General features: G+C 40.1%; 1 protein-coding gene across 1 annotated transcript in view; it reads right to left on the bottom strand.

Annotated features, from left to right (window-relative positions):
* Positions 1-19,295, bottom strand: part of AK9 (adenylate kinase 9) — a 116,095-nt gene that overhangs the window by 67,089 nt on the left and 29,711 nt on the right. The window contains exons 9-16 of the mRNA XM_052645952.1: positions 16,595-16,693; positions 14,610-14,749; positions 14,349-14,529; positions 11,361-11,502; positions 8,736-8,846; positions 8,571-8,648; positions 6,315-6,398; positions 2,125-2,273 (exon numbers count right to left, since the gene is read on the bottom strand). Coding sequence (XP_052501912.1) covers positions 2,125-2,273; positions 6,315-6,398; positions 8,571-8,648; positions 8,736-8,846; positions 11,361-11,502; positions 14,349-14,529; positions 14,610-14,749; positions 16,595-16,693 — 984 coding nt within the window. The remainder of the gene's footprint in view (positions 1-2,124; positions 2,274-6,314; positions 6,399-8,570; positions 8,649-8,735; positions 8,847-11,360; positions 11,503-14,348; positions 14,530-14,609; positions 14,750-16,594; positions 16,694-19,295) is intronic.

The raw sequence follows: 19,295 nt of genomic DNA, 5'->3' as shown, positions 1-19,295 counted from the left end.
ATATACAGCCTTGACGTACACCTTTTCCTATTTGGAACCAGTCTGTTGTTCCATGTCCAGTTCTAACTGTTGCTTCCTGACCTGCATACAGATTTCTCAAGAGGCAGGTCAAGTGGTCTGGTATTCCCATTTCTTTCAGAATTTTCCACAGTTTATTGTGATCCACGCAAAGGCTTTGGCATAGTCAATAAAGCAGAAATAGATGCTTTCCTGGAACTCTCTAGCTTTCTTGATGATCCAGCAGATGTTGGCAATTTGACCTCTGGCTCCTCTGCCTTTTCTAAATCCAGCTTGAACATGTGGAAGTTCACAGTTCACGTACCTTTGAAGTCTGGCTTGGAGAATTTTGAGCATTACTTTGCTAGCATGTGGAGAAGGCAATGGCAACCCACTCCAGTACTCTTGCCTGGAAAATCCCATGGATGGAGGAGCCTGGTAGGCTGCAATCCATGGGGTCGCTAGGAGTCGGACATGACTGTGCAACTTCACTTTCACTTTTCACTTTCATGCATTGGAGAAGGAAATGACAACCCATTCCAGTGTTCTTGCCTGGAAAATCCCAGGGACGGGGGAGCCTGGTGGGCTGCTGTCTGTGGAGTCGCACAGAGTTGGACAGGACTGAAACGACTTAGCAACATTGTATATTTGAAAGTTGCTAAGAGAGTAGATCTTGAAAGTTCTCACCACACATACACACATATCTGGTTACCACTGAGCACATGATAGGTAATTATTGGATTCTATGTCACCTCCCCTACCTGACTTATAGCTCCTTAACAGGGAGAGCTTTGTTTAATTCATCTTCATATCCCCTGACTCTAGCACATCAGGTGTTCAGAATGTTTCTAAAGGAATAAATTGATGACAGAACAACTGAAAGAAATACAGAGGTTGAAAGATCTCTGTGGGAAGCTCAGAGGGGAATAACAACTTGCCTTGGATATAGCCTAGGGGTCGAGGGTTTTACCCACTGTCATAATTTCAAATTACATCATTTTCAAATTACAGAGATTTACAGAAGAAGTTTACTGAAAGACCCAAAGTGATTTGTTCTCTTTGACTTTTGCTCTGAATGCTTACACAAGGTCTCTGTACAAAATGGATCCATACAGTCTTCATAAGTCTTCTGATTTACTATGGGTAGGACATAGGAACTGAGGCTTTATTTTCCCCTTAGATTGGAAAATCAGTGGTGTGTCTATCTATCTCTTCCATGAACACATGTTCAATATGGTTGGATGAAATTAGTTATCTATAGAACAAAATTTGTGTTGGTTTACAAATTATTAGCTCATAGATGAAAAGTCTACCTTTGGTATTTGCTTAATATGCATTATCTTTTAACCAACTAAGCTGAATTAAACATAATAAAAGTTAATGAAGAATAAACATCACAGCTATGAAATTATATTGTACAACTGTTGATAAGGGCTTCCCTGATGGCTCAGTGGGTAAAGAATCCACCTGTAATGCAGGAGACACAGGAGACACGGGTTCAATCCCTGGGTCAGGAAGGTCCCCTGGAGAAGGAAATGGCAACCCACTCCAGTATTCTTGCATGGAAAACCCCACGGACAGAGGAGCCTGGTGGGCTATAGTTCAAAGGGTCGAAAAGAGTCGGATATGACTAAGCATGCAGATGCATTGATGGAAAATTCATAAGCAACTAGGGATCATTACCAGAGAAGTCAATGGCAACCTACTCCAGTACTCTTGCCTGGCAACTCCCATGGACAGAGGAGCCCAGTGGGCTGCAGTCCATGGGGTCGCACAGAGTCGGACACGACTGAGCGACTTCACTTTCACTTTTCACTTTCATGCATTGGAGAAGGAAATGGCAACCCATTCCAGTGTTCTTGCCTGGAGAATCCCAGGGACGGGGGAGCCTGGTGGACTGCCATCTATGGGGTTGCACAGAGTCGGACGCAACTGCAGCGACTTAGCAGCAGCAGCAGCAGGGTACATTACATATTAACAGTTTTACTGTAAAATGCACATGAATTAGATGTCTGTAGATTTCAACACTATCATATGGGATTCAAAAATAATTGTACATATACCAGGTTAACATTTTCTCAGATACTGTGAAATCAGAGATAAAAATAAAGATTCTGGATTTCTTACCTCTTGGAGAACTTCACCTAAGATCTCAGCAATTTTTTCATGTGGCTGTTCAAAGTTCATATCCTTTGCCATTTTTACTGTCTCATTTATTATGGAAAGAACTTCTGGATGATCAGCAGTTACCTCTTCTATCTCATAGTCTGTTACATCTAAAGTAAAATAAATCAATAAATTAATGCCATCAATAATTTTAGTAGACAATTGTTATTTGCAACAGAACATGATCGTAAATACCTAACCCAAGGAGGCACTCTTTGTGTTAGTGCTGAACATGCCAGAGAAAGGGAGAGATAGACTAGGGAGGAAATAAGTCTGGAATCGCAAAATAGTAGAATAGTGGCTTAAAGCCAGTGCATCAGAATGAAAGCATATGAGGCAAGAAAAAAAACTCATGCCAGGCAGGAGTAAAAACTCAGAAAACCAGGGAGAAGAGGTAGGAACCAAAGGCTTCCAGGAGTCAAGCTAAAAGACAGGCAACTAAAAAATGAGTCAGAAAACAAAATAAATACTTTCAATTAATAATTGTTTCTATTACTCATTGTTGGCTGTGCTGGATCTTCGTTGCTGTGTGGGATTTTCTTTAGTTGGGGAAGAGTGCTGGTGGGGGCTTTTCTCTGGTTTTGAAGACTTCTCTTGTTGTGGAGCATGGGTTCTAGGCATGTGGGCTTCAGTAGCTGCAGCACGTGAGCTCATTAATTGCACCTCCCGGGCTCTAGAGCGCAGGTTCAATAGTTGTGGTGCACAGGCTCTGTGGCATGTGGGATCTTCCCAGACCAGAGATTGAACCCATGTCTCCTGCACTTGGAGAAGGGTTCTTTACCACTGAGCCACCAGGGAAGCCCTAAATTATAAATTATTGTCCCATGAGACTACATGGGACAATAAAAGGAGAAGAGGTGGGCAAGACGATGGGAGAAAAAGGTGGCACAGGCTGGTTTTTCAGGTGTTAGCCTTGATTCCTGCCTCACTGTGTGCTGAATGTTTTCTTACATAGCTGAGCTGGCTTATAGGCTGCACCATGATATAAACATTCATCCACGTGTCTAACAGGACATGAGATTGGCAGCTCCACCAGATTAGTCTACCTCGGGCTTTCCAGTAGTGCTTTCTGAGCTCCATCCATCAGGGTCTCCTGCCAGAGCCTAATTGGTCCTCTCCCAGAAAAAATCCCAAAGGACTTTTGAGGAGCAGCTGCTTGCTGCCCTCCCCGTCAGGAAGTGAGAAGTCTGTTCTCAGAGAAACAGAAAACCAGCAATTCCTGGATAGTCAGAGGTAAGAACACAAGATCTTCCCATAGCCTGGGAAAGGGGACATGAGGAAGCAGAAATAGCCAGCCAAAAATACTAAATGTGCCAGAAGATACTACTTGCCTACACAATATCCTGTTCTCCTTTCCCTTAGTAATAGAATGCTGATTTTGTTAAGGTCAGCAATGTGCCTAGCTGTTTAAAAACACTACATCTCCTAACTTCCCTTATATCGATAGCTTCACTGGTAGATAAAATGCAAGAAGAATTTTTGGAAGATGAGTCTTGTTTTCTCTTTAAAAAGGAATAACTCAGCAGTGGCCACAGGACTGGAAAAGGTCAGTTTTCATTCCAATCCCAAAGAAAGGCAATGACAAAGAATGCCCAAACTACCGCACAATTGCACTCATCTCACATGCTAGTAAAGTAATGCTCAAAATTCTCCAAGCCAGGCTTCCGCAGTACGTGAAACGTGAACTTCTAGATGTCCAAGCTGGTTTTAGAAAAGGCAGAGGAACCAGAGATCAAATTGCCAACATCTGCTGGATCATTGAAAAAGCAAGAGAGTTCCAGAAAAACATCTATTTCTGCTTTATTGACTATGCCAAAGGCTTTGACTGTGTGGATCATAATAAACTGTGGAAAATTCTGAAAGAGATGGGAATACCAGACCACCTGACCTGCCTCTTGAGAAATCTGTATGCAGGTCAGGAAGCAACAGTTAGAACTGGACATGGAACAATAGACTGGTTCCAAATAGGAAAAGGGGTGCATCAAGGCTGTATATTGTCACCCTGCTTATTTAACTTCTATGCAGAGTACATCATGAGAAACGCTGGGCTGGAAGAAGCACAAGCTGGAATCAAGATTGCCAGGAGAAATATCAATAACCTCAGATATGCAGATGACACCACCCTTATGGCAGAAAGTGAAGAGGAACTCAAAAGCCTCTTGATGAAAATGAAAGAGGAGAGTGAAAAAGTTGGGTTAAAGCTCAGCATTCAGAAAACGAAGATCATGGCATCTGGTCCCATCACTTCATGGGAAATAGATGGGGAAACAATGGAAACAGTGTCAGACTTCATTTTTTTGGGCTCCAAAATCATTGCAGATGGTGACTGCAGCCATGAAATTAAAAGACACTTACTCCTTGGAAAGAAAGTTATGACCAACCTAGATAGCATATTCAAAAGCAGAGATATTACTTTGCCAACAAAGGTCCGTCTAGTCAAGGCTATGGTTTTTCCAGTGGTCATGTATGGATGTGAGAGTTGGACTGTGAAGAAAACTGAGCACTGAAGAATTGATGCTTTTGAACTGTGGTGTTGGAGCAGACTCTTGAGAGTCCCTTGGACTGCAAGGAGATCCAACCAGTCCATCCTAAAGGAGATCAGTCCTGGGTGTTCATTGGTAGGACTGATGTTGAAGCTGAAAGTCCAATACTTTGGCCACCTGATGTGAAGAGCAAACTCATTGGAAAAGACCCTGATGCTGGGAAAGATTGAGGGCAGGAGGATAAGGGGATGACAGAGGATGAGATGGTTGGATGGCACCACCAACTCAATGGACATGGGTTTGGGTGGACTCTGGGAGTTGGTGATGGACAGGGAGGCATGGCGTGCTGCAGTTCATTGGGTTGCAAAAAGTCGGACATGACTGAGTGACTGAACTGAACTGAACTGACTGAACTCAGCTGGATGGAGTGCTATTTTTTTGTCTCTTCTTGCCCACTGATGTAATAACTGGCACACTAGCAGCTGTCTTGTGAAATATTATAAGGTAGCCACATGCCAGGAATGACAGAACAGAAAGACAGATATCCTATCTTTCCAATTTTCTTGTTCATGAAAACAGTATATCACATGTTCTTCTGTCTGTGTTCCTGCATGTCCAACTGTTCAGATTATAGTAGTCTTTAAGACAGAGTAAAGGTTTCCCTGATAGCTCAGTTGGTAAAGAATCCGCCTGCAAGCAGAAGACCCTGGTTTGATTCCCAGTTGGGAAGATCCCCTGGAGAAAGGATAGGCTACCCACTCCAGTATTCTTGGGCTTCCCTTGTGGCTCAGCTGGTAAAGAATCTGCCTGCAATGTGGGAGACCTGGGTTTGATCCCTGGGTTGGGAAGATCCCCTGGAGAAGGGAAGGGCTACCCACTCCAGTATTCTGGCCTAGAGAATTCCACGGACTCTATAGTCCATGGCGGGGGGGAGGGGGGCACAAAGAGTTGGACATGACTGAGCGACTTTCACTTAAGATAGAGTAAGTGGATATTAATAAGATTTTTAAGTAAAAAGTACATGGTTATCCTTCAAAATTCTGAAGGAACTATTTGTGATTTTTACCACAGTCTAAGAGAACCAATTAAAAGATGCTTACTCCTTGGAAGGAAAGTTATGACCAACCTAGATAGCATATTAAAAAGTAGAGACATTACTTTGCCAACAAAGGTCCATCTAATCAAGGCTATGATTTTTCCAGTGGTCATGTATGGATGTGAGAGTTGGACTGAAAAGAAAGCTGAGTGCCGAAGAATTGATGCTTTTGAATTGTGGTGTTGGAGAAGACTCTTGAGAGTCCTTTGGACTGCAAGGAGATCCAACCAGTCCATCCTAAAGGAGATCAGTCCTCGGTGTACATTGGAAGGACTGATTTTGAAGCTGAAACTCCAATAGTTTGGCCACCTGATGCGAAGAGTTGACTCATTGGAGAAGACCCTGGTGCTGGGAGGGATTGGGAGCAGGAGGATAAGGGGATGACAGAGGATGAGATGGCTGGATGGCATCACCGACTAGATGGACATGAGTTTGGGTAAACTCCAGGAGGTGGTGATAGATGGAGAGGCCTGGTGTGCTGCGATTCATGGCATTGCAAACAGTTGGGATACGACTGAGCGACTGAACTGAACTGAACTGAAGAAAACCAAATCACCCTAGTAATAATTTACCTTTTTTGGAATCCTTCTTTAGATCTCGACTAGAGTCTTGCTGACTTCTTTGAAGTGTAACCATTTCACTTATTTCTTTTTCACCTGAAAATAAAACTCTATTAAACACATAAAGAACAGTACTTAAACTGTAGGTGATTCCTAAGGAAGATTGTGGTATGGGCCCAAGGACCTAGGACTCAATGCTCCTAATTTCTTAAAAAATTAAAATAACACCCGTAATAATCAAATAGGTAGACATATTTATCAGCAGTAGAAAATACAGATAACAAAACTAGGAGTAATTTCAGTTTCATATGATGCCAATGGATGTAAATTGGGAAAAAATAAAATTTTCCCTTCCTGGTGTCACAACAGACTCTTTGGCTCCCAGAGGTAACAGCTGTGCTTATCTCAGACACATGGGGGAGAGAGGCTGTCTTTTACCAGGGCACACTGGCAGTGCTGGTGATCCTCTGGCAGTGAGTAGAGGTACTGATGATGTTGCTACACTGTAAGGCTTCCCCTAAAGAGGGAACAGATAGTATGGGGGAGGGCCTCTCTGTGTACATATTGGTGCTGGGAACTCTGCAGGAGCAGAGATGGGGTTCCCAGATGCCACTTGGCAAAAATTTTAATGTCCAGGTCCTTCTGTGAAGTGTGTGTGCGTGTGCGTGTGCGTGCGTATGCAGGCTGGGAAAGGAGGAATGCCATATATGATTCTGCCAGTGCGCAGTTCAATTCCTACTCAGCTTGAAATAAACACAAGGCAAAGACACATTTGTCTGAATCAGGCTGCTGCTGCTGCTAAGTTGCTTCAGTCGTGTCTGACTCTGTGCGACCCCAGAGGCGGCAGCCCACCAGGCTCCCCTGTCCTTGGGATTCTCCAGGCAAGAACACTGGAGTGGGTTGCCATTTCCTTCTCCAAATCTGAATCAGGAGGAGGAACCAAATAAAAAAGATCAGCCCTACATTATACGACACAATAAACTGTAGATGGAATTGAAAGCTAAATACAAAAAGGCAGCGCCAACTTAAAAAAGTATATGTGAAACCTCTGGTTGAGAGGAAGACTTTTAAGCCGGAAAGTAAATGGAAGAAATTAACAAATGGAAAGTAATTATTTGACTATGAAAATGTTAAAAATTCTGCTACCTCAAAGTTAGCAAGGTGACTTAAAAGACAAATCACTCAATTTGGAAAAAAATAAGAAAAATAAGTGACTAATACAGAAAATTTATATTAAAACCATATAATTGATACAACAATTTAGAAAAATGGGCAAAAGACAAAAATGGTCACCTCAGAAAAGAAGAAATATAAATGGCTAACACAGCATTATAACACTAAACTTCAGAAATAGTCAAATAAAAATTAAAATAATATTTAAAAAGAAAATACTGAGGAAACTAGAACATATAGTTTGCATATTCCTGATGGGAACATAAATTGAAACTTTATGCAAAGCAATTTGACTCTCTATTACTTCTTACTCATTAAACTTCATTTGTGTCAGCATACAGGCAAAACTTTATGTAAAAAATTCAATGGAAAAAAATTCATTGAGTTTTTTAGTAGCAAAAATATAAGTTTTCAATGTAATGAACTAGTTAAAAGTAATACTTCTAAATAAAGAAATCATGCAGTAATTTAAAATGATGGTTAAATTATTTTCTAATGAAATTATATAATTAAATGTAACACAAATAAAAAATAAAAGTAGTTTACTTTGTATGCTCTTGATTATGTTAAAATATAAATGGAAAAGTTTTAGAAGTGTAAAGTGAAAGTGTTAGTTGATAAGTCATGTCTGACTCTTTGTGACCCCATGGACAATTAGCCTGTGAGGCTCCTCTGTCCATGAAATTCTCTAGTCAAGAATACTGGAGTGGTAAATAGCACTAAATGATAAACATTTCACAGCTACAACTCTGGGTTTATGATGCTCTGATTCCAATCTGTTAAAGGAAGCAGAGAGCTTTTAAGAAAGAATTTATTATTGTACAATAATGATTGTATCATGTTTGGAAAGATGCAAAAAACTTTGGAGAGCATTCCAATAGTATTAGACTTGTGTTCTGTTTTCTTCTTCATTCTAGTAGATCTATTTCTGTTCTACAGCTGGTTAGTTTAAATCTGTAAGAGGAAAACTTAACTCTTTTACTCCTAATTTGAGGGTGAGGGGAGGACAAGTTTAAGCTTCAATAAAACATGATAACATATGAAATAAATGGAAATAAGATCCACACGCATGGCATTAGCAGCTCATTTTGTTACCATCTTTATCATCTGACTTCATTTTGGCTTCGTCATTGTCTTCTAAAGAGCTTTCTCTTTGGGATTCAAAAGTGAACACTGCAGTGAAAGAATAATACACTCTATCAGCTAATCTGTTTATACTAGGAAAGATTTGGCCAATAACATCAGCAACATTTTCTTTACCATCTTCATCAAGTGACGACTGCAATTCTTCTGCACTTTTATATGTATCAGTTGGGACTTCACTTTCCCTCCTTTCAGATTCTCCTTGAAGGTCTTTTGAAGTTGACTGAGCTGTAAGATAGTAATTGACTGTGTTAGAGAAGGAAATGGCACCCCACTCTGGTACTCTTGCCTGGAAAGTCCCATGGACGGAGAAGCCTGGTGGGCTGCAACCCATGGGGTTTCACAGAGTCAGACACGACTGAGGGACTTCACTTTCACCGTTCACTTTCATGCAGTGGAGAAGGAAATTGGCAACCCACTCCAGGGTTCTTGCCTGGAAAATCCCAGGGACGGGGGAGCCTGGTGGGCTGCCGTCTATGGGGCTGCCCAGAGTCGGACACGACTGAAGAGACTTAGCAGCAGCAGCAGCAGCAAAAGGTAGCTGGGGGGCAGGTAGACCACCTTGGGCATGTGAGTTCTAACTGAGCCAATGTGCCTTTTGTGAATCATTTGCTTTCCCTGTCTCAGTTTGAATCATTTGATCTTCCTGTCTCAATTATTACTGGGCAAAATGAGGATCGTTAAACTAAAAACATAGTTGCAACATCAAATAAGATAATGGGTGTCAACAAGAAACATAGAAAAGTCTTGGCACACTGGAAGCCTGGTCCATGTTAGCTGCCATCTTTTGTATTATTATATTATATCACTTTCTATGTTAAAAAGCCTCAATACTCTCCACTGACAAAATTTCTTAAAAAATATGTTGGAGTAAAATCCCTGGCCAAAAATAAATCCAATTTTTAAAATTTTAAGAAGGGTTAATCTTATTGTCTGGAAGCTTCCCTGGTGGCTCAGATGGTAAAGAATCTTCCTGCAATGCAGGAAACCTGGGTTTGATCTCTGGGTTGGGAAGGTCTCCTGGAGAAGGGAATGGCAACCCACTCCAGTATTCTTGCCTGGAAAATCCCATGGACAGGGGAGCCTGTCAGGCTACAATCCATGGGGTTGCAAAGAGTCAGACAGGACTGGGCACACACAACCGCTTCCCTGGTGGCTCAGCTGGTAAAGAATTTGCCTGCAATGAGGGAGACCTGGGTTCGATCCCTGGATTGGGAAGATCCCCTGGACAGACAACAAGGGAAAGGCTATCCAGTCCAGTGTTCTGGCCTGGAGAATTCCATGGATTGTCCATGGGGTCGCAAAGAGTCGGACACGACTGGGCGACTTTCACTTCACTTTCACTTCACTTTCACCTCAAGGACAGGAGCTTTAAGTGTTGTTCACCTCTGTAGCTCAATGTTTAGAACAATATCTAACACAAGAAGGTGCTCAAGTGTTTGTTGAAAGAATTATTCATTTTTGCATGAATTCATTTTTAATTTAAAAATTATTCATTTTTAATGAATTTTGAGTTCATTTCAAAATATTCAATTTTGAATTCAAAAATTCATTTTTGAATCAATTATTCATTTTTGTTATTTGAAATTGAATGACAAGCCATCTTAGAAGTTTGGGTCAACATATCCAGATATCTCACATATTTATTAATTGTCCAAGAGTATTTTTTAATTTCGGTCTTAGTTCTGAAGATAGTATGGTAAACACATAAATTCATTCTTTATTATCTGTGCTCAGTCGCTCAGTTGTGTCTGACTCTTTGTGACCCTATGGACTGTAGCCCACCAGTTTCCTCTGTCCATGGGATTACCCAGGCAAGAATACTGGAGTTTGTTGCCGTTTCCTATCCCAGGGCATCTTCCAAACGCAGGGACTGAACCTGTGTCGCCTGTATTTCCTGCATTCCAGGCGGATTCTTTACCACTGATCCATGCTCATTTGGATGGCATATTATTTCAATGCTGGTCTTTTTGCGGTTGTTTTTTGTAATCTCTCTGGCACCAGGTTGTACTTTCTTACTTGATTATAGGTTAATGAGAAAGAAGAGAGGCAGATTTATTAGGCAAAACCTGTGTTCTTTCCTAGCAAAAGCTCTATATTGCCATGTAAGAAGAAGTAATTTCCTTGATCTTTAAATAGTTTCAAGCATAGGAAATGATGGGAAGCTTTCCAGTGTATGTAAAATGTTAGTGAAATCCTGATAGCAGATTCTGACAAATAGAGGATGTTCATGTCTTAGCTATGCCACCATCTGGATGAATTTCAGGAAGCCATTTAACCTCTTGTGCTTCTGTCTCCTCATCGATGACTTCTTCATTTGTAACATTTTGAATTTGAAAATAATATTCCCCCAAATAAAAACACTGACTTACAATCAAGGCGGACTCAGAGGCCTAGAACAACAGCAGCAGCAGCAATAACACAAACTCCATGAGTCAGACAAAGTGTTGTTGTCATTGCCCCTGGTGTAAATAAAGGCGTAAATTCTGCCCAGGAAGCAGATCCATAAAAGAAAAGAAATCTAAGTTTGAAAACTCTTTATGATTCCTTTCCTTAGAAATCCAGAGTTGGAATCGTTTTCTCAGTGTATGATTTGGGTTTATGTATATTCATTTCTTCAACCACTTATCTGAGGCTGCAGTGTGCAAGATGCCAGGGATATTAAGACAAACCAACCAAGACTGTGCCCTCAGGTAGCCAGGCTTAACTACTGTTAAAACACACATTTAAAAAATAGTTCACCATTTTTAGCTTGTAGTTCTAAGAGAAGCCGCTCTTTGACAACTTTAATGGCTGCTTCAGTGGCCTCAGCTATAGTGTTTCTGGTTAACATTTCAAGGGCTTTATCAAAACGTGGTTGAATCACTTTATCATAGTCAACTACCTGCAAAGAATATTTGAGAAAACCAATATAAGCACAAGTTACTCTGAAAACTAAGCACATTGTTCATCAACATCTATTTCTACAGCTATACCTATGTATCTCAAAAATCTTAATGCTGCTTGAGGTATGTTATTTTCAGAGTTCACTGATTTTTAAAAGCTAGTATATATATTATATATGTATGATCATGTAATATGTATTCAAATTACATATATATTTTAAACATCAACATTTTATTTACAGTCTACATACAATAAAAGGCACTCATTTTAAGTGCAGAGTTTGATGAGTTTTTACAAATATGTACATAAAAACCACGACAATAAAAATATAGAACATTTTTATCACCCCTAAAGTCTCCTCATTGTTCTTTATAGTCAGTGCCTGGCCCTTAGCAACCACTTTGTTTTCCATCAAATACAGATAAGTTTTGCCTTTTCTAGAATTTCATATAAATGGAATCAAACAGTATATAATCTTCCCCAAGCTTTTCTCCCTTAGCATAATGTTTTTGAGATTCAACAATATAACTATATATCTCAGTAATCTATTCCTTTGTATTTTTGAGCAGTATCATTGTATGAATATATAGTTTTTTAATTCATTCATCATGGACGTTTGGGTTGTTTCTAGTTTGGGCTGTTATAAATAAAGAAGCAATAAACACTTGCGAGAAAGTCTTTTTGTGGACCTATGTTTTCATTTCTGTTGGATAAACAGTGAGGAGTAGAATTACTGGGTCATATGATAAGTGTATGTTTGACTTTATACTAAACCACTGAACTGTTTCCAGAGTGGTTGAAACTAGTTTATATTCCTAGCAGCAAAGTATTAAAATTGCAGTTATTCTACCTCATCATTAGCACTTGATTTTGTGAATCTTTTACACTTTAGCCACCCTAGTTGGTGAGAAATCTCATTGTATTGTGAATTTAACTATCTCTGCTGCTGCTCTGCTGCTAAGTCGCTTCAATCGTATCTGACTCTGTGCGACCCCATAGACAGCAGCCCACCAGGCTTCCCCGTCCCTGGGATCCTCCAGGCAAGAACGCTGGAGTGGGTTGCCATTTCCTTCTCCAATGCATGAAAGTGAAAAGTGAAAGTAAATTCACTCAGTTGTGTCTGACTCTTAGCGACCCCATGAACTGCAGCCTTCCAGGCTCCTTCGTCCATGGGATTTTCCAGGCAAGAGTACTGGAGTGGGGTGCCATTGTCTTCTCCGTTAACTATGCTTAATCACTAACAATTTTTTGAGTGTATTGGTAGTTCATTTACCCATATGTTTTTAAGCATATGTTCAACTTTTAAAAAACTAGGTTAGAATTCTACATATTTTTGAATATAAGTCCTTCGGTAGATACTGTATTTAATACTGAATATTGGGATGTTAGATTTCTATATATGCCTTTTAAGTTTAAATAATATTTTCATACTTCTAGATTCCATTTTGTTTTTCCTTCAATATGCTTGTATTGTTTTATTTTATGCCAATAAAAATACATACACACCATCACTTTTTTCATACCATCGTTTTTTAACTTAAAAATACAGCTTTATTGAGATATACCATCCAATTCACACAGTTAAATTAATCCACTGATTTTTTTAAAATTTTATTTTTAACTGGGGAATAATTGCTTTATTAATACAATATTGTATTGACTTTCACCACACAACTATGTGAATCAGCCATTGAGTATACATATGTCCCCTCCCTCTTGAACCTCCTTACCACCCCCACCCCATCCTGCCCCTCTAGATTGTCACAGAGAACGACACTGAGCTCCCTGTGTTATACAGAACTTCCCATTAGCTACTAGTTTCCATACGGTAATGTACATGTTTCACGGCTGCTCTCTCAATTTGTCCCACCCTCTGCTTTCCCTGCTGTGTCCAGAGTCTTGTCTTTATGTCTGCATCTCTATTCCTGCCCTGCAAATAGGTTCATCAGTACCATTCTTCTAGATTCATTAAATATGCATGAATGTATGCCCTATCATTTTTAATGGATGTAAGTATTATATTAGATAAAAATATTACAACTTAAAGTACCAATAATACATATTCAGATATACATGATTTTGCTATTATAAACTACGCTATGGCTATGTATATATCTTTGACAGTTTCTTCAAGAAAAATCTATAGTTCAAAGGCTATGCATAGATTTTAGACTTTTATAGATATGTCCAATAGCTATCCAGAATGGTTACACTCTAACCAGCAATGTATGAGAATGTACTTTCCTAATCTTAGCCACACATCAGTATTGGGTGATTTTTCAACAGTGAGGTTGACATAATATATTTCTGGGTGTTTTGGCCTCTCCCTGATTATAATCCTTTTCTCATGTGTAATGGCTATTTGAATCAATTATTTCATGAATTGCCTGTTTGCTATCTTTTTCTACTGAGGCTTTTAAATACTGATTTGTAAAAATGCTTTACATTTTAAAATTATAATTCTTTTGTCTGACACATACTGTGATGATTTTAAAACATATCCACAAATCCTTTAATACTCTTTTTTTCAGAAGGTGAAGCCTAATTCCCATCTTCTTTAGTTAGGCAGGACTTAATGACTTACTTTAAATGAATATATTATGGTATATTTTTCATTTAAGAAGTGAAAAGGCAAAGCAGAATAGTAGATGTTTATAATGTCTATAACAAAAAATTTGTATATATACAACATAAGGAACTCCTGCCAATAATGAGGCAAAAAATTTAAGAATGAGCAAGAAGCTTGAACAAATACTTCTAAAAGAGAATACATGAATAACATATAAAAAATGTTGGACCTCATTAGTCATAGGGAAATGCAAATTAAATCAGCTAAGTAGTTACCTTTCCTTTGTAATGTTTTGCAAGCAAATTGCTAAGTGTTGTTTTCCCTGAAGACTGAGGTCCAAATATGAATACTTTAAATGGTGGTGCTGGCATAGGTGGAAGAAGATAGGGACGTGGGTTCAATAGAAATGTTTTTAATGCTTCTTCTGATGAAAGACAGTACATTTTACCTAGAAAACTAAAAATATGTCATTATCATAAACAACTGAAAAGAAGTATGGGCAAGTTTTAAAATTAAATTCTGAAAATCTTACCTACCTCACAGAAAAATCTGGCAATCCTTGAAAAATGTTACCTTCTTTTAAAGTCACAGGACATGTACGTCCCCATCTGCTTCTCTGCCATCTATATCTTGGTGCAATAAGTTTATAAGATGCAAGAGTACGGAACAGCTCATCCTGTTAATAACAAACATTAAACATGTGGGCATAAGTTTTGCTGAAATTTACATTATTATTTCATTTGCTATTTGACCATGCTCTACTATTTAAGAAATAATTAAGGCAGGATTTTTTTTTTTCTTAATTGCAGCCATCTGCACTTTCATGCTTTGGAGAAGGGAAATGGCGACCCACTCCAGTGTTCTTGCCTGGAGAATCCCAGGGATGGGGGAGCCTGGTGGGCTGCTGTCTATGGGGTCGCACAGAGTTGGGCACAACTGAAGCGACTTAGCAGCAGCAGCAGCACTATCCAACATTTACTTAGATAAACAGTTTTCATTTCTGTTTTAAGACCTTGTTTAAATTTTACCAAGTATTTTCTCTTGTAGGGTAAAATGAGCATAAGGTGGATAAAGGGTTTTCTACTATCTATTTCAGGAAAGTCTGAAAAATTCTTATTGAAAAGGTTTTAAAATAGTTACTTTAGTTAATTTACCTAAGTTTTAAAATAGTAAGATGCCATAGGCACATTTGTACTGACTTAGCTCTTTCATTTTTCTTAAATATAAAGTCTCCCTCAGTAATCTTCCATTCATCACCTCCAAAGAAGTTAAGAACTACTGTTGCAGCATCAGACAGCAAAGAGGAATGCTGGTTGTGGGGATCCTGCATGGATGTCCCCAGTTGTAGGCTGCAAGAAGCTAAACTTGAAGGAAACTGTCAATGCTTACACGAGCTGCAGGAGACTGAGAACTTTGTCAGTGGGTACACTGGGTACCCTTCTCCATGAATCAACAGACAATGAGCTAGGGACTGAAAGTGAAAGTCACTCTGTTGTGTCTGACTCTTTGCAACCCCCCAGATTATACAGTCCTTGGAATTCTCCAGACCAGATTACTGGAGTGGGTAGCCTTTCCCTTGGTACACAGTTAAGTCAGCAAGCAGCTGCTTTTTCCTCACCATCCCTATTTCCTGTCCAAACTTGGGGAAAGTGTTTGGATAGCCGACCATGCTCCCGTCTCAAGTCTCTGGGCCATGTATCTGTTGGGGCAATGAGAAGATGAGCTTCCAAATGAATTTGATATCACAGCCTGAAAAACGATCAGGACTGCTTCTGGTTAAACAACAGACCGAACACACGCATTTGGGTTTGCTGATTTCCTAAAACCTTGCGGAAATCACAGCAGAGTTCATTTCATGAGAAATGCACAGAGAAACAGGGGAGAATAGACCAGAAGAGCTGACAGCTGGGCAGTTGCTGCTACATACTTCTGTAAACTAATAAGCAGGTGGACTAGTGGTAACTGAGGTCAGAGGAAAGTGAAAGCTCAGTGTCTGTGGTGGCAGGGAGGGTGATGGAGGATGGGTTGAGGACAAGAAGAAGCAAGTCAAGTCACTGCACAGTTCCAGAAAGGCTCAGGACCTGACAGCAGGCACCTCTGAAGAGCAGGAATGGAGAGCAGAAGACAGGATTGGCTGAGAATCTTTAAGAGGAGGTTCTAGTGGCCAGGGCTGCACCCCACTTCACTTAGCTGCTGCTTCTTCAGAAGACCTCAGCCAAAAGACTGGATGCTTACCTTTGGGTGGCTGAACCAAAAGAGGAGAAAGATTAAGCCCATTTGGCTTCTCCTTGTGAAGCTACCCTCCACTAGCCCTCTCCTTCGCTAGCGCCCTCCTCTCCTCCTCTTTCTTTGTTTCAAAACTTTTGTTTAGTGTTTACAAGGATATTGTGCCAATATTATAGCTTCTGAAAAATCAAATCTATTTTTATAAAAGGTATTCTGAGATGCTTTTAAACCTTGAAAGGATACAAATTAAGGGCACAACATAGAGGGAAAGGGTAGACAGTTAAAAGTATCTTACATTTTCCATTGTGTCGTTAATATCTTCCTCTGTACTCTGAAGTTTGGTTATAACAGCTGCTCTTTTTAGGTTCAGATATTTAAGTCGATCCACAACCGTCTAAATTTAAAGAATGAGTCTTTTTAATACATTGGCATTTGAACATTTCAAATATTTTGAAAAAGTCACGTGCTCATGAGCAGAGTATTCCCTTGTTCTTCCCGGCTTCTGGTAGAAGCGGGCAATTTTCAGTGTTGCTTGGCTTGTAGTCGCATCACTCCCATCTCTGCCTCCATTGTGAGCCATCTTCTTCCTGCGTTCATAAATCTCTTAAAAGGATGCCAGCCATGTTGGATTAGGGCCCATCCTAATTCACTGTGGCCTCATCTTAACTCAATTACATCTGAAAAGATCCTATTTCCAAATAAGGTCACACTTATAGGTATTGAAGTTTAGCTCCTCAATATTATATTTTTTGGGGGAAACAATTCAACCCACTAGAATCTGCCCTTTGGTCGTCAGATAGTCATGGCCTTTGAGGTCTAACACTGTGGGATGTCTTCAGGCAGAGGGAAGAAGGCAGCCATGTAAAAATGGAAGCAGATGTTAGCATTAGCTACCACAAGCCAAGTGGTGCCTGGTGTTACCAGAAGCTGGAAGAGGCAACGATGGATCCCCACTTAGAGGCTTTGAATGGAGTGAAGCTCTGCCAACACCTCGATATTAGACTTCTAGCCTCTAGAACTGTAATAAATATCTGTGATTGTAAAATACCTAGTTTGCAGTACTTTGTTGTGGAAGGACTAAGAAACTAATATACTATGTAGAAGACTATGAAACACAGTCTGAGATGAGAGATGGTAAGATAGACAAGGTCTTGATGGTATATCGTAATCTATGGTAGACTGTATTATTTGTTCACAATTCATCCTTTCCTCCTTGCCCTTGTTAATGCCCTAGTTTATGTGAGAATACTTAGTTCATTGGTATTGAGCTTCTCCATGTAACTTGTTCTAGCCAATGAACTGTAGGCAGAAGTACCAGGGTGCCAATGCCAGCTGGGGCCTTAACAATCTTGGTGAATTTCAACCAGGCCTGTTGGAACTTCTGCCCTTTCCCTTGAGGAAAAAGGTACATCCCAGGTTGTAAAAAGTAGTCAAATTCTGAGTGTATTTTGAAGAAGAAAAAGCCTGCTGTGTATGCTGACAGGTTGGTTGTTGGATGTGAGAAAAAGGGCAGTTGGAAGGACAGATGTGGCATTTACTGAGAGGGGAAATCTGTGGGAGGAGTGTATTTGGGGCAAGGTGGTGGTGATGGTGGACCAGAATTTTTTGAAAATACTTTTGTTTATTTATTTGGCTGTGCTGGGTCTTAGTTGTGGCACGTGGGATCTTCAGTCTTCCTTGCAGCATGTGGGATCCTGCATTCTAACTCTTAGTTGTGGCATGTAGGATCTAGTTCCCTGGTCAGTTCAGTTCAGTCACTCAGTCATGTCTGACTCTTTGTGACCCAAGGAACTGCAGCACACCAGGCCTCCCTGTCCATCACCAACTCCCAGAGTTCACCCAAACTCATGTGCATTGAGTCAGTGATGCCATCCAACCATTTCATCATCTGTCATCCCCTTCTCCTCCTGCCCTCAATATTTCCCAGCATCAGGGTCTTCTCCAATGAGTCAGCTCTTTGAATTACATGGCCAAAGTATTGGAGTTTCAGCTTCAACATCAGTCCTTCCAATGAACACCCAGGACTGATCTCCTTTAGAATGGACTGGTTGGATCTCCTTGCAGTCCAAGGGACTCTCAAGAGTCTTCTCCAACATCACAGTTTAAAAGCATCAATTCTTTGGCGCTCAGCTTTCTTTATAGTCCAGCTCTCACATCCATACATGACCACTGGAAAAACCATAGCCTTGACTAGACCTACCTTTGTTGACAAAGTAATGTTTCTGCTTTTAAATATGCTGTCTAGGTTGGTCACAATTTCCTTTCAAGGAGTAAGGGTCTTTTAATTTCATGACTGCAATCACCATGCAATGATTTTGGAGCCCCCCAAAATAAGTCAGCCACTGTTCCACTGTTTCCCCATCTATTTCCCATGAAGTGATGGGACCAGATGCCATGATATTCATTTTCTGAATGTTGAGCTTTAAGCCAACTTTTTCACTCTCCTCTTTCACTTTCATCAAGAGGCTTTTTAGTTCCTCTTCACTTTCTGCCATAAGGGTGGTGTCATCTGCATATTTGAGGTTATGGATATTTCTCCTGGCAATCTTGATTCCAGCTTGTGCTTCTTCCAGCCCAGCGTTTCTCATGATGTACTCTGCATATAAGTTAAATAAGCAGGGTGACAATGTACAGCCTTGACGTACTCCTTTTCCTATATGGAACCAGTCTGTTGTTCCATGTCCAGTTCTAACTGTTGATTCCTGACCTGCATACAGATTTCTCAGAAGGCAGATCAGGTGGTCTGGTATTCCCATCTCTTAAAATTTTTCCAGAGTTTGTTGATATCCTCAGAGTCAAAGGCTTTGGCATAGTCAATAAAGCAGAAGTAGATGTTTTTCTGGAACTCTCTTGCTTTTTCAATGATCCAGCAGATGTTGGCAATTTGATCTCTGGTTTCTCTGCCTTTTCTCAATCCAGCTTGAACATCTGGAAGTTCAGGGTTCATGTACTATTGAAGCCTGGCTTGGAGAATTTTGAGCATTACTTGGTTAGCA

This window comes from Budorcas taxicolor, chromosome 9 (genome assembly GCF_023091745.1).
Source record: "Budorcas taxicolor isolate Tak-1 chromosome 9, Takin1.1, whole genome shotgun sequence".
Classification (NCBI taxonomy): domain Eukaryota; kingdom Metazoa; phylum Chordata; class Mammalia; order Artiodactyla; family Bovidae; genus Budorcas; species Budorcas taxicolor.
The sequence above is the reverse complement of the archived record's forward strand: the minus strand, read 5'-3'. Positions and strand labels throughout refer to the sequence as shown.